This window comes from Hipposideros armiger, unplaced genomic scaffold (assembly GCF_001890085.2).
Source record: "Hipposideros armiger isolate ML-2016 unplaced genomic scaffold, ASM189008v1 scaffold_502, whole genome shotgun sequence".
Classification (NCBI taxonomy): Eukaryota; Metazoa; Chordata; class Mammalia; order Chiroptera; family Hipposideridae; genus Hipposideros; species Hipposideros armiger.
In genome coordinates this window covers 842,578-857,877 of record NW_017731852.1, presented here as the reverse complement: position 1 = coordinate 857,877, position 15,300 = coordinate 842,578, and the positions used below count along the sequence as shown (strand labels likewise).

Here is a 15,300-nt window from a genome sequence, read left to right as displayed (position 1 = left end):
CACCCCCACCCACCCCCTCGCCTTTGCTCCCTTTCAGGATCTGAGATCTACGCCCCTACCCCTAGCAGCCTCGGGGACAGGGGGCTGCCACAGACTCCAGATGGGGTGGGGTGGGGGGGACAGAAGCGCACGCTCGGGTCCCCTCGCCAGCCCGGAGGGATGCCGGCACCTGCCGGGAGGAGCAACCCCGGCTGCCCGCGCACGGGCTCGGGGAGACAAAGAACCGCGTCTCAAGAGCGTCCCCCTCCCCCAGCCGGACCCGGTCCGCGCCGCCCCTTCCACCTGCTGCCGCCGCGCTGACCTCCCGCTCGGGTCTCCCGCGGCTCCACGCAGGGTCGCCTGGGGTGGGGCTGGGTGGCAGCGCCTCGGCGGCCGCAAGCAACGGACAGGCGAGAGGAGGGGGGTGCTGCAGGCAGTGGCGCCGGGAGCCGGGCCCGCCCCTCCGCCACGATCTGGGGAGACCCGAGCGCACGCGCCGGATCCAGGCCCGGGAGGCGGCGGGAGCGCGCCAGGGTGGTGCGGAGGGAGGCGCGCGCTGGAGGGAGGGGAGGCTGCTCCGCGGCTGCGCCAGAGTACCCGCTACCCAACCCGAGGGGATTCGGAAGAGGAGGGAATTCCTTGAGGTCACTGACCCTGCCTCCTCCCCCCAACACACACACACCCCCAACACACACACACACACACACACACACACACCTTTCCTGGCCCTTCGGGGGCAGGACCATAGCGCCTCTCGCCCCATCGACCAATCCGACCGCTCGGTGTCCCTGGAGGCCGGTGTCCCTGGAGGCCACACACCCACCCCTTTAACCCCCAGGACCGCTGGAGGCATCCGCCCCTCTCACACCCAAAGGCTTTTCCCAGACCCCAGCAAAACCCCTACCTGGGATGGGGGGACTACTAGGAGAATGCAGCCCTGGGAATTTAGGGGCAGAACCCGGATTTGGGAGAAGAGAGGAAGAAAGGAAGGTCAAGAGGGAGAGATTGAGTATGGTGAGAGGTGACCCAATCTTTTCTGCAGGGCAGGGCACCCCCACCCTTCACACCCTCTTAGGTCACATGAAGCGGTGAGGTCAGGTCAGTAAAGGCATCCTAGCCCAGAGCCAGGCTTTGGGCAACCAAGATTATGGGAGGTTGGGAGGTGTCAAAACGGGTGCATAAAGGAGTAGAGAAGATCCCATCAGAGGTTTTCCAGCCCAGCTGGTGGGGGTGGGAGGTGTCATATCGGAGACTTTACCAACTTGGGCAGGGGTCTCAGTTGGAGGAACGTGATAGGGGACTGTGGCGTGGAGGGGGTGGGAGTGTGAAGCGGGAGATGGCCATCCTCAGGTGTGCTATGCTGGCCAGCGGACATCAGGCGCCTTTCCACGCTTCCGTGTCCCCCACCACACACACTGTGCTTTCTGCCCCAGGCCTTATCTTTCCAGACACTTAGCCGCCCTCTACCCCATCCCAAAGAACCGGCTCTCTCTGCCCCACCCCCCCCACACACACACACATGCACGCACTACAGGAGCAGCTCATCCCCACCTGGAACTCAAGAGGCTTCCACAAAGCACAGGGTGGCAGTTAGTACCAGGGTGAACCTGTCATGGGAGGGAGGGGAGGATGAACTTAACTAGGTGTAGTGTAAGCCGTGACAGTTGGGTTTTATCTTTTTTGTAATGCAAGTGCCTGACTTAAGCTTTGATTGCAGAGGCATCCACCTCAAGGATGGCCATCTCCAGTAAACACATTGCCAGCTACACTGGATGGAAAGCCAGGCTGCCTCTCCTACTGAGTCTCTTTATTTTAGACATCTTGGTTGATTTCAATAACTGGACCGCTTTTGTTTTCTTCCCGTGTTCCCGTGCTTTAAATTAATCAATAAAAAGTGAGCTCACAAAACCCTAGGCCCCCACATTCTACCCCACCAAAAGCAGAACTCCAGGTCGCTTGCTTTCATGCTCTCCCTCTCCCTCTCCCTCGCTCCCCATCCCCCCATAACCACACTGTGTGGCCCCAGGTATGCTATGTAGCTTCCAGGTCCTGTAAGGTATCTTGCAATTCATAATAACCACCAGTGCTTGACCAGCCAAGACCTTGGTTATTAGTAGCCTGGAACCAGTCCAGAACACTCAGGTGTGGCCAGAAGCAGGCGTTTGGGTTTTCTTAATTCAGTAGTTGTGCCCACAGTTGAGGTTCAGGAAATGGAAGAAAGTGAGAGAGGCGAGGGTTAGGACTAAATACCCTGCTTTGACCAGTGGAAGCGATCTTCAGAACCCACCATTTCAATGAAACCTCCCTCCAGCCTGGGAGAGACACTCCTCACAGTCCCCCAGGGCACTCCCCTCCAGATTGGATCATTCTTGTCTCACCTCCTTCCCAGGTCTACTGAGGGTCACCTGTGTGAGCCCCTTCTGGCATGACAGCTGCCTGGTTCCCCTGCCTCCCCGCCCACCCATCCACCAGCATTGCCTCCCTGAGTCACATCTGCCTGCCAGAGGCTTGCCCTCCTGTTTTCAATGGTATAAGGGCCCTTCCAAGGCTTAACTGAACCCATCCTGAATTTCACTGAGATCTGGACTCTACCCTCATAGAAGAACATTCTTCAAATTTGGTCTATCAACAGGGGGACAGATTGCACAAACCAAACGTACTCCTCAGCAATAAAAGCAACAAACTACCAAGACACTCAAAACAGGGACACATGGGCCAGCCAAGTGGTGCGTTGGTTAAGAGCTGGCTTGGGACGCCGGCTCTGAGCAGCAGGGCCCCGGTTCGGATCCCACATGAGGGCCAGCGACACTGCCCTCTACAGCTAAAATGGTGAACAACAGCTCGACCTGGAGCTGGGCTGCCGTGAGTCGTTGGCGATGGCGTAGGCTGCAGTGAAGCTGCAGTGGGCTGCCATAAGCTACCATGAGCGGCCGGCAGCCAATGTGAGCTGCCAAGAGCCGCCATGAGCTGCCGTCCAGAGGCCAGCGACCGATCTGCCTCACCTGGGAAGAGCACAATGATGATACCAACATGGGCCAGTGAAGCGACGTCCTCCACAACTAGACGGAAGAACAAAAGGACAGCAACTTTTCTGTTCCCCTCCCCCAATTCCCCAATAAAATCTTTAAAAAAAAAACAAAACAAACAAACAAAAAACAGGGACACATCTCAAAAACATTCTGCTAAACAAAAAAAGCCACAGAGAGAAAGAAACACACACACACAGCATTCATTGTATGATTCCATTTATAGAACATTCTGGAAAATGCAAGCTAATCTATAATGACAGAAACAAATCAGTCATTTCTGGGGGCTGGTGGGGGAGGCAGACTGTTGAACCACCCATTGTAGCCACTCTCAGATTCCTGACTCAGAAACTGTGAGACAATGAGTGCTTGCTGTTTCAAGCTGCTAGATTTGGGGGTAATTTGTTATGCAGCTAGCTAACTATCTGAGGTTCTTAGAAGCTGGGTATTAAATACAAGTGTTGGTGAAAATGTGGAGAAATGGAAAACCTTGTATACTGTTGGTGGGAATGTAAAATGTGAAAGACAGTATGCAGGGTCCTCAAAAAATTAAACAGAACTACATATAATCCAGCAAGTCCACCCAAAAGAATTGAAAGCAGGGACTCCAGGAGATATTTACACACTCATGTTCACAGCAGCATTATCCACAATGGCCAAAAGGTGGAAACAGCCCAAGTGCCCATCGATGGATGAATGGATAAACAAAATGTGAGATATATGTGTATATATATATATATATATATATATATATATATATAATATATATATATATATATATATAAAACGGAAGATTATTCAGCCTTAAAAAGGAAGGAAATTCTGACACCTGCTACAACATGAAAGACCCCTGAGGACATGATGCTCAGTGAAATATGCCAGACACAGAAGGACAAACACTGTGATTCCCCTTGTATGAGGTCCTCAGAGGAGTCAGACTCATAGAGACAGGAAGTAGATGGTGGGGCCAGGGGCTGGGGAGGGGAGGGGAGTTAGTGTTTAATGGGGACAGTTTCAGTTTGGGAAGATGAGAAAGTTCTGGAGATGGATGGTGGGGATGGTTCCACAACATCGTGAGTGCTCTTAATGCAACTGAGTTGTACACTTAAAAATGGTTAAGATGGGGGCCGGCCAAGTGGCTCAGTTGGTTAAGAGCGTGAGCTCTGAGCAACAGGGTCACTGATTCGATTCCTACATGGGCCAGTGAGCTGCGCCTGAGCTGAGTGGCCGCTGAGCTGCCAACAGGTGGCAGGATGGCTCAGCTGGTGAGAGCACGTGCTTCTAACAACAAGGTTGCCGGTTCGACTCCCGCAACTAATGAACATGGCCCCTTGAGGTGAGCAGCCGCGAGCTGCTGACAGGTGGCCAGATGGCGACTGGACTTGGAACTGAGCTAGCTGTGTCCTCCACAACTAAGATTGAAGGACAACAACTTGGCTGTTTCCCTTCCCCAATTCCCCAACACTGTTCCCCTTTCCCAATTCCCCAATAAAATCTTAAAAAAAGGTTAAGATGGTAAATTTTATGTTATATATATTTTCCCACAATTTTTTGTAAAAGGCTGGGTATTATCCATGTGGGAAAATTCACACATTACCAATGGGAACATAAAGCAGGCAGCCTTTCTGGAGAACAACTGGAAAGCATTGTGAATATGTGTGTCTTATGACCCAGCCATTCCACTCAAGCGTCTATACTGTGGCAGATGCCCCCTCCATATAACCTGAGCACCCATGGTCCTCATGTGCAGGGAAAGTCGGAAGTGGCTGGGAGGTAACATCCCTACATCCCCCTTCTCCAGAGCACCCCTCAGCCAAGACAGACAGGACCTGGTGCATCAATATTTCAACTCTCTTGCCCCTTGGTGGGACAACTGGGGAAGTGTGCCTTCCACCATTGCCCAGAGCTCCTCAGAAGAACGGAGCCCCAGTTGCCCACAGTAGCAACCTGCTCATTCATTCTCATAGATGTACCCTCATTAAGGCTTGCTCTTCCCTTCCCTTCCCAGTCTCATCTCCCCACTGCCCCATCATTAGTGCTTGTGGGGGTCACATTCCAGATAAATGATTTGCATCCAATTCCTTGTCTCACAGCCTGCAACCAGAACCAGAATTAAGATAACACCTCAAGCATCCACCCACCCATCATTAACTGAATGCCCACAACTGTGTGCCTGGCACCATATCAAGTGCTGGGGACACAGCAGAGAGCCAAAGAGACCTGTGTCTGGGATTCATGAGGCTTCCAGGCCAGTGACCTCAGACTCGTGCACAAGTGTGCCAAGCTGGATGCTCATTCCAGAACCAAGCTGGAAACAAACTCCAGGGCGTGGATACCACGGAGCTTCTCTGGAGGCAAGAAGAGGCCATTGAAGGAGAGGGAGCCCAGGACTTTACAGGGTTGCGTCCTAGAGGGTAGCACCTGTTGCCGGGTTTCACAGAGGAACCTAAGTTTAGAGAGTCCCAACCTTCAAGGTTTCAGGTCTCAGGAGGTTGCTGAGCTGGTGAATTTTGGGGCCAAGTTGGGAAGGGGTTTCACTCTCCCACTCTAGTCTAAATCCTCCTCCTTGTTTTGTAGACAAAGCAGATCAAGGTTCATTCACACAGACCTCTGGGCTGAATTGGGCCATTGGTGAGTCTAAGACCCAGCGCAAGCCTCCCTGGGTAGGGAGGAAAGGTTGAGCACCAGGGAGAAGAGTGGGGTGGGGAGGCAGAATGATCCTTTCTAGAAGCCAGCCTCCCAGTCTGGACTCTAGCCCCAGGATTCAGAGCCCCTCTGGCCTCTGCACCGACCCACCCCCACCCAAGGACCTGGGTGCAGCTAATTCCCATCTTCTCCCAGTGGAGGGCCAGCCTCAAGGCTGGGCAGGGTCAGACAGGCAAGCAGCCCCTTTCTGCTTGGCTTTCCTGACTGGGTGGTCAGAGCAGGAAGGAGGAAGTCCCCTCCTTCTCCCCTGGACCTTGGTTGCAGGTTCCTCAAAACCAGGTGGCTGCACCTTGGGGTGGGGGGAGGAGGAGGCCCTTTCACACTTTCTGACCGAGTCTATACAGCCTGGTTCCCAAAAGGGTGTTGCAGGCTTTGGGTGCGCCTCCGACCCCTTCAGTATGTCCCAGTCCAGGTCTTGCCCCATGGCAGCCGAGCCCAGAGTTCAAGGCTCCTGCTCCTGGGGCCGGGCCCTGGCCCACCTCGGGAAGAGCAGGATTAGGGTCGCCCTCCTCCAGCGATCCCCGGGCACGAAGAGTCGGGGCCACCTGGGAGCGCCCTGAGGGAGGCAGGGCCGAGACGTCAGGTGGGCGGGGCAGGCGGGGCGGATCCCGGCTCCTGTCCCGCCCGCCCTGACTCACCCAGGCTGGCCCGGGAACTAACTCCGCGGGAGCCCCGACTGCTCCGCTTCCAGGGACCCAGGAGTTGGGCCCAGCGTCCTCCCCTAGCGGTGAGTAAGTGGCTCTCCGCCCCTGGGGACTGGGTGGCGGAGTGAGGGTCGGGCCCAAGGGAAAACCGTCCTAGGTGCTGGCTGGCACTGTGGCCTGAGTCCGCAGCCACCGTCAGGGGCACAGGGGAGCTGGGGAGGGGGTGAGGGCAGAAAGAGGGTAGGCCCTGGCCAGGCCAAGGACGCTGTTCAGAGGCCCGGCAGGCCTGGCCAAGGGCCGATTGAAGACCAACAGGCTGGTGGCAACGCCAGGGGTCTTGATCATGTTCCTCTCTCCTTGGCCGCTGAGAAAACAGAGACAACTCATATCTGTGAGCCCCTCAAGGCCTCGGAGCCACCACTTGGGGGTCTCGCCAGCTTCCCCCTCTGGGACTCCTGAACCTCAAGATTCCACAGACCCCCAAATCCTGGCAGGGTAGCTTGGAAAAGTACTAGGCTGGGAGTCCCCAGGCATGGGGCCTCGGCCAAGATATGCTACTAAAGGACCACCGTCCCCCACCCACACCTCAGTTTCTCTGTTGTGTAAAAGTCAAAGTTTGGACCTTGTGCCCTCCGAAGCCTGTTCCAGGGCTGACAACTGCCACTGTGTCTTCCTTGCCCCTTAGCATGGGCTGTGGGTGGGGACAGGGGCTAGAGCAGGAACATCCGCCATCACCATGTGTTTGGAGGCAAGCTGGGGGCTTGGGGGAAGGCCTGAGAGGGGAGAAGCAAGAGTAAGGTGTGGATGGGCGAAGCTAAGGCTGAGTAGGGGGCATATACCTGATCCTAGACTGGCAGAGAAGCCCCGCTCCAGCCTGGCATGCAGAGCAGCCAGCCCCCCAGCTCTCCTCTGCTGGAACCCTCCACTGAGGTTCTTTTGGCAAAGGTGCTGGTCTCAGCAAGAGATTTTCTCCCAAAATGAAACAGAGTGCATGCAGTCAGACAGATGGGACTTAGGGTTGCGCCTCAAATGCCATTTGTAGCTGTGAAACCTAGAGCAAGTTATTTCCCTCCCTTTGAGTCTGGAAAAAAGGGTTCCCACACTCACCGAGTTCCGATAAAATGAGGCATTGAAAGTGTCTGGTGGCTTTAAGTTGCATGTGTGTCTCCATTGTTGTTTTTCTTGGGGTTCTTCCCCATCTTGAAAGTCCTTTTCTCCGGACCCTCCCACTAGCCCTGCTCAGACAAAGTGGGGGCCAGCCTTATGTCTGCGGAATCTTAATGGCAGGTTCTGACAATCGAGTTTGAGTCATAGAGACACATAATGATAACCCCCGTGCCTGCCTCTGATGGTGTTGTGTATGCACCTTGTTCCATGGGAGCCTCTGGGCCATCTGTTGGGGACCTTGGGGCTCTCTGCCTTCTTGCCTTTGTGGACCCGGGATGGCAGGTGGCGGAGCTTGCACCATTATGAGATGGGTCCTGAAGGGTGGCAGGGACTCAGGCAATAAGTTAGCCCCTGATTCTGTGTGGCATTTCTGCCGCAGCCCCCAGAGCTACTGTTGTTAGGTTAAGTAGCTGAGCAGTGTCCCTTGCAGGCAGGGGCAACAGTGGGTGACTGGGACTGGTGTGTGGTGGCTTCCTGGTCCTGGGTTTGCCCTCAGCTAATGTGTGTACTTGCATTCATGCCCACATGCACCAATGTGCACACTTCAGAATGACCCCAGGTGTCCCTTTTAGTGGCTGCAATGTACTTTCAGCCACTGGGGCCTATTGAGATGCCCTGGGTAGGTATGTTTCTATCAGATTCCCTGGCAACAGGCTGGCTGGGATGCACTGGGGCATTTTTACTCAAGTTTTTTTGTTCAGGATGGTGTAAAACTGAGCATGACAGATGGGCCACTGCGTGAAGGATCTTGTGTTCTCTGTGCATGTCCTTACGTGTGCCTGGTGCTGGGTGAGTCAGGGACTGAGTCAGGGGGCCCTGGAGCCCGGGTGTGGGCAGACATGTGCCTGTCACTTGCGAGACCATCTCCATCCCAGTACAGAAGAGGGAGCCTCTGATGACACTAAGTGGGTGGGACCTGAGTCCTGTATCCCCATCCACTCCCACATAGTCCTCATCCAGGGGTCACACCAAAGCTTTCAAGGGACGAGGGGACTGAAAAGGGAGGAGTGGAGGTGTCAGAGTGATTGGCTAAGGTGTGGGACAGGGGTCAGGTTCTCTCCTGGAGATGGGTGGAGGGAGGGCTGGAGGACCGGCTGGAAGCCCAGATGCTCCCTTCCTTGCCCAGCCTGCGCCAGGGACAGGCTATCAGGATGAGGACAGCAGGCTCCAGGAATGCTTTGGGAGAAAATGAGGGCTGCAGATTGGGGACCACAGGTGCTGGGAGGGGCGGGTGGCCTAGGAGCATCCTCAGAGGTAGAGGGGGCCTTGCTGCCTCCCTCTCCTTCCACCTCCAGACTTGAGGAGGGAGGAAGAGGGAGGCTCCCGGGTCCTAGCTAGTGGCCAAACCCCTGTGAGACTTGCGCCTGGCATCTGTATCTGGAATAATGATACCTTGGTCTAAAATGAAACCCAGGGACAGACAGTGGGCCGGCCGCCCAGGAGCCTGGCAGCCCAGGAGCCTGGCAGCCCAGCCCTGTCCCACTTGTAGGTGTCTCCTTGGCTTTTTCCCTGAACGTTTTTCATTTCTTGATCCTCTGCCACAGTCTTACCCACCGTGGCACCCCCCCCCCCCCCCCACCCCTGCCTCTCAGAGCCCAGGTACCTGTTTTCTGCCTCTGATTCTGGGCACTAGCCCCTCTAGAAACCTAGGTGTCCCAATCACACCACCCCCCAGGGCTGACCCGCCTTCAGTTTTGCCACTCCCTGCCCCTGGGGCCTGTAACCAGAGCCAGGCTCCAGCCGGCTTTTCCGGTTGGAGGTTGGAGGTGGTGCCCCAAGCTCCCCTCAAGGGGGGTGGCTGGCCTCTCCGGAAGTCCTGAGCCTTGGGACGTCCTCTTGTCCAGTGGGAAAGAGCCAGGATTGGACACCGGGACATTGGGTGTCTGGAGTCAAGACAGCAGAGAGGGAGTGTTCAGGCTCCACGTGTGTCAAGGGTAGAAGGAGATGCTGGGGCTCTGGGAGAAGGGAGGTCACATGGCTAGCTGGGGGACAGCAGCCCTGTGCACAGCCCCTCTGGAGCTCTGAGAGGGCAGGCAGCTTCATATCGGAGCAGATTCATATCCCCAGGTCTTGGGGAGCAGAAGTGGTGTGAACGGTACCTGCTTGAGGAAGGAGGTGAGATCTGGGGGAGAGGGGAAGGGGACACACAGTTCCTGGGTTTTGCCAGATTTGGGCAGGGCAGAACGCAGATCCAGAGCAGAGGCCTGTATCTGGCTCCCAGGGGGCCCACCACCCCGCTCCACTGCCGGAGAGTCTCTGCACCCCCGCCTTTTCCTCTCCCATAGGCAGGATGATTCCGGTGGCTGAGTTCAAGCAGTTTTCTGAGCAGCAGCCAGCCTTCAAGTTGCTCAAACCCTGGTGGGACGTGCTGGCTGAATACCTCACGGTGGCTATGCTCATGATCGGGGTCTTCGGTTGCACCCTCCAGGTAAGTGGCGAGCAGGGGCGGGACCTGCAGGAGGTAGGGCCTGAATGATAGACAGGAGAGGCGGGGTCCGCATAGGGGTGGGATTTGCTGGAGAGGCGGGCGTTAGAGGGCGTGGTCTGGAGGGCAGAGCTAGGGAATTCCAGAAGTCTTCCTGTTATACCCAAGGAAGAGAAAGCCAGAGGTCCCTATTCTTGCCGACCAATCCTGACCTTTCCTTTCCCGTTTCCACTGGCAGCAGCACTAAAGTTCTGCGCATAGCTATGGCAGTCTATACTTTTATAATAATTTCGTCCCTGGAACCTAGAAAGAACTGCAGTTAACTTTATTAGTTTGCTAAGGATGCCATAACAAAATACCACAAACTGGGTGGCTTAAACAGAAATTTATTGTCTTACAGTTCTGGACTACAAGACTGAAATCAAAGTGTTGACAGGGTTGGTTCCTTTCCAGGGATGTCAGGGAGAATCTGTTCCATGCCACTGTCCTTGATTCTGGTGGCCTCGGACATTCCTTGGTTTATAGATGATGTTCTTCCTCTGTCTTCATAGCATCTTCCCTCTGTGTGTGTGTGTGTGTGTGTGTGTGTGTGTGTGTGTGTGTGTGTGTTCAGATTTTCCCTTTTTAAAAGGACACCGTCATATTGGTTTAGGGCCCGCCCTAATGACCCCATCTTAACTTGATTACATCTGCTCTGCAAAGACTATTTCCAAACACGGCCACATTCACAGGTATTGGGGGTTAGGACTTCAACATCTTTTGGGAGGACACAATTCAACCCAACTCTTTTTCAAAGACCGATGCTCAGGTTTAGTGACTCTTCCAAAGTCATAGCTAGTCGGGGACAGTCTGATTGGGGCCTCCCACCTCAGTCTACTTCTCTCCCAATCCCCCCACCCCCAGGTGACACAGGACAAGATCATCTGTCTGCCCAGTCATGAACCCCGGGAGAACTTGTCAGAGGCCCCGTGTCAGCAACTGCTGCTGCAGGGGGTCTCCAAGCAGATGGGGGGTCTCCAGGAGGTGAACGGCCTCAAGAACAACCTGGACCTGCAGCAGTACAGCTTCATTAACCAGCTCTGCTATGAGGAGGCCCTCCACTGGTACCCCAAGTACTTCCCCTACCTGGTTGTCATTCACACGCTCATCTTCATGGTCTGCACCAGCTTCTGGTTCAAGTTCCCTGGCACCAGCTCCAAGATCGAACACTTCACCTCCATCCTGGGCAAGTGTTTCGATTCACCATGGACCACACGGGCCCTTTCCGAGGTCTCCGGGGAGAACCGAAAGGGCCACGCCGCTGGACGAGCGATAGCAACTGTTGAAGCCCAGGCAGGACCAGGGAAGGCAGGGGAGGGTGAGAAGGAGAAGGTGCTGGCAGAGCCTGAGAAGGTGGTGACTGAGCCACCAGCCGTCACACTGTTGGACAAGAAGGAGGGCGAGCAGGCCAAAGCCCTGTTTGAGAAGGTCAAGAAATTCCGTGTGCACGTGGAAGAGGGGGACATTTTATACACCATGTACATCCGGCAGATGGTGCTCAAAGTCTGCAAGTTCTTTGCCATCCTGGTTTACAACCTGATCTATGTGGAGAAGATCAGCTTCGTGGTGACCTGCACGGTGGAGACCTCTAGGTTCACGGGCTATGCCAGCTTCTGCTGCAACCACACCAAGGCCCACCTGTTTTCCAAGCTGGCTTTCTGCTACATCTCGTTTGTGTGTGTCTACGGGGTCACCTGCCTCTATACACTCTACTGGCTCTTCCACCGGCCCCTCAAGGAGTACTCCTTCCGTTCCGTGCGGGAGGAGACTGGCATGGGTGACATTCCCGACGTCAAGAACGACTTCGCCTTCATGCTGCACCTCATCGACCAGTACGACCCGCTCTACTCCAAGCGCTTTGCCGTCTTCCTCTCTGAGGTCAGCGAGAGCCGTCTGAAGCAGCTCAACCTCAACCATGAGTGGACACCTGAGAAGCTTCGGCAGAAGCTGCAGCGCAATGCCAAGGGCCAGCTGGAGCTGGCCCTCTGCATGCTTCCAGGACTGCCTGACACTGTCTTTGAGCTCAGCGAGGTGGAGGCGCTTCGGCTGGAGGCCATCTGTGATATCACCTTCCCTCCGGGCCTGTCACAGCTGGTCTACCTGCAGGAGCTCAGCTTGATCCACTCACCCGCCAGGCTGCCCTTCTCCTCGCAGATCTTCCTGCGGGACCGCTTGAAGGTCATCCGTGTCAAGTGTGAGGAGCTCCGTGAGGTGCCCCTCTGGGTGTTCGGGCTGCGCAGCCTAGAGGAGCTGCACCTTGAGGGGCTCTTTCCCCCAGAGCTGGCTCGGGCGGCCACCCTCGAGAGCCTCCGGGAGCTGAAGCAGCTCAAGGTGCTGTCTCTGCGGAGCAACGCCGGCAAGGTCCCAGCCAGCGTGACCGACGTGGCTGGCCACCTGCAGCGTCTTAGCCTGCACAATGACGGGGCCCGCCTGCTGGCACTTAACAGCCTCAAGAAGCTGACAGTGCTGCGGGAGCTGGAACTGGTGGCCTGTGGGTTGGAGCGCATCCCCCATGCTGTCTTCAGCCTGGGCGCCCTGCAGGAACTTGACCTCAAGGACAACCACCTGCGGTCCATTGAGGAGATCCTCAGTTTCCAGCACTGTCGCAAGCTGGTCACGCTCAGGCTATGGCACAACCAGATTGCTTATGTCCCCGAGCACGTACGTAAGCTCCGGGTCCTCGAGCAGCTCTACCTCAGCCACAACAAGCTGGAGACCCTGCCCACCCAGCTGGGCATGTGCTCTGGTCTCCGCCTGTTGGATGTCTCCCACAATGGGCTGCACTCCCTGCCACCGGAGCTGGGTCTCCTTCAGAACCTGCAGCACCTGGCTCTCTCCTACAATGCTCTGGAGGACCTGCCCGACGAGCTCTTCTTCTGCAGCAAGCTGCGGACGTTGCTCCTGGGCTACAACCACCTGAGTTATCTGTCGCCCCAGGTGGGGGCCCTCAGTGCCCTCAGCCGCCTGGAGCTCAAGGGCAACCGGTTGGAGGCACTGCCAGAAGAACTGGGCAACTGTAGGGGGCTCAAGAAGGCAGGGCTCCTGGTGGAGGACACCCTTTATGAGGGCTTGCCAGCAGAGGTTCGGGAGAAGATGGAGGAGGAGTAAAGCCAGGGAGGGGCATGTTGAAGTAGAGGCCTTCTGGATACTTCCGTCCCCAAAACTGCCAATGTCTTCAAGGGAGGTGGCCAGGTGGACCCAGGCCAGGAGAGGAGGAGCAGACATGTCAGTCTGTGGGGCCCATGCAAGATCCTTGGACTGGTTTGTCTGGGGAGACGGGAGTCTGTGGATTTGGGGTAGAATGTTATGGAGGGATTAACTAAGTCATAGAATTCTTAGACCAAAACCACACCTCTGTCTTTAGCTGGCCGGCCTGCCCCAAGCCCTGGGCCAGACTGCTGCCTCCCCCTGGACATTCTAGCTCAATCAGTGCAACAGAAGGGAGTGGAGAAACATCCCAATAGGATTTCAATCCTTCCCCCCCCCCCACCAAAACAGCTTATATCTGGGGTTCTCTCCCAAGTAGGGCACAGATACAAGGAACCAGTACACACTGCCCTCACTTTGATGTTAATCCCTTATTTTTAAGTTGATTGCCATGGACACCTGCACTCAGAAACATGGGTCTCTTATTTGGCTATGCATCAAAATCAACATTTCCAAAACAAACATCCCAGGCGCCACCCCTGAAAGACTGACTCAGAAGCTTTGGCTGGAGGCCAGGAACTTGCCTGTAAATAAGCACTCCAGGTAATTGACGCAGGTGGTCCTAGGCCTGTATGTTGGGAGATATCTGGATATCTAGAGCAGGGACTCGGAACCCTTTTTAGGTCCCTAGGCCCTTTGAGAGTCTGATGAAAGCTGGGCACCTCCTTCTTCATGAAAATGCTCGTGTACAAATTCATGCACAATTCTGCAAACAACTTCAGGTAGTCAACAGATTCTGCCCCCTCCCCCAGAGGGCTATTCATGGATGTCCTAAGGATGGCAGACACCAAGTTAAGAACACCTGCTGTGGAGGGTATATTTTTCTGAGGACTGGCAGGGACTTTGTCTTTTGAATGTTTCCTGTGTGAGAAAGCATGTATCAGTTGGTGCTTAATAAATAGTACTAATTATCAGAACTGTCATTCTGATCTCGTGTCCACACCTGTCGCTGTCTAAGCTTTCCATTTCACCAGACCAATTACAGGCAAGTGGTGACATGTGCCACAGTCAAGGGTATGAGTCTTTGTCCTGGGTCAGAGGCACAGAAGGGGGTGAGGAGACCTCAGCTAACCAGAAAAAATTAGGTAGCATCTTCTGTCTACCTTTTTTCCTGGGGAACCTCTTTTCTTGTACCTTCCCTATTGTCCTCCTGACTCCATACTTTTGTATCTGCTCCACCTATAAGTCATCATCAGAGGGGTCCCCTCAGCTGGACCAGGAGTGGGCAGGGCACTAGGCAGAGCCTGCCTGAACCTGACCTGAGCTTGGCCCCCTCCAAGGTATCTGCAGAATGCAATCTTCCTCCTGGCACCTAAGAGCAGAGGCAAGCTGCTCTCCATGGGCCCAGGATTCCAGATGGGGACATTTTCCCAGCACCCTTCAAACCAATTAAAAGAATATTTAGGGTCGGCCGAGTGGCGCGATGGTTAAGAGCTGGCTTGGGATGCCAGAGGGCCCCGGTTCGGATCCCACATATGAGGGCCAGTGACACTGCCCTCCACAGCTAAGATGCTGAACAACGGCTCGACCTGGAGCTGGGCTGCCGTGAGTCACCAGCGACGGCGTAGGCTGCAGCCCCTGTGGCAGTGGGTTACCATGGGCTACCGTGTGTAGCCAGCAGCCAGCGTGAGCGGCCAGCAGCCAGCGTGAGCGGCCGTCCAGAAGCCGGCGACTAATCTGCCTCGCCCGGGAAGAGCGCAATGATGGTGCCAACTTGGGCCAGTGGGGCAACGTCCTCCACAGCTAGACTGAAGAGCAAAACAACAGCAACTTGTCTGTTCCCCTTCCCCCAATTCCCCAGCACTGTTCCCATCCCCCAATTCCCCAATAAAAATCTTTAAAAAAAAAAAAAAAAGAATATTTAGGCTACAGGGACACCAGGCAGAGACGCCTAACCCCAGGGCCAGTCTTCTGCATTGTCCAGGAGCTGGGCTCACATTCTGGGGGCAAGGCAGATAGGGAAAACGTCTTAAAATGTCCCACGCCAGTCTTACCTTTAACTCTCTAGCCTTGACCATGGCCCTGCCGCCGAGGTCAGAGGTCACACCGCTGGACCCTAGCCCTACGCCGCCCCTCCCACCTGTCCTTGGCTAACCCTGAGCCTGCT

The 15,300-nt window shown here is 55.4% G+C and overlaps 2 protein-coding genes across 4 annotated transcripts in view; one reads left to right on the top strand and one right to left on the bottom strand.

Moving 5' to 3' along the window:
* Positions 1–378, bottom strand: part of PRR36 (proline rich 36) — a 4,658-nt gene extending 4,280 nt beyond the window's left edge. The window contains exon 1 of the mRNA XM_019667599.1: positions 302–378. The gene's annotated coding sequence lies outside the window, so the exon portion shown is untranslated. The remainder of the gene's footprint in view (positions 1–301) is intronic.
* A 5,987-nt stretch (positions 379–6,365) lies between these two features.
* Positions 6,366–14,578, top strand: LRRC8E (leucine rich repeat containing 8 VRAC subunit E). Of its 3 annotated transcripts, none has more exons than XM_019667597.1 (3): positions 6,366–6,438; positions 9,808–9,950; positions 10,851–14,578. In XM_019667597.1, exons 2-3 carry the CDS (start codon positions 9,813–9,815, stop codon positions 13,092–13,094), a joined length of 2,382 nt encoding a protein of 793 aa, XP_019523142.1. In that variant the 5' UTR covers positions 6,366–6,438; positions 9,808–9,812; the 3' UTR covers positions 13,095–14,578. The 3 variants fall into 3 exon arrangements, with proteins under 3 accessions (XP_019523142.1, XP_019523143.1, XP_019523141.1); XM_019667598.1 differs by having other exon boundaries at positions 6,413–6,442; XM_019667596.1 differs by lacking the exon at positions 6,366–6,438 and adding an exon at positions 9,135–9,637.
* Positions 14,579–15,300: the final 722 nt, after the last annotated feature.

Excerpts from the sequence above, each read along its gene's own strand:
- LRRC8E (XM_019667597.1), top strand. The coding sequence starts at position 9,813 with ATGATTCCGGTGGCTGAGTTCAAGCAGTTTTCTGAGCAGCAGCCAGCC. Across the intron at positions 9,951-10,850 it reads TCTTCGGTTGCACCCTCCAG|GTGACACAGGACAAGATCAT; the intron begins GTAAGTGGCGAG and ends CCCCACCCCCAG.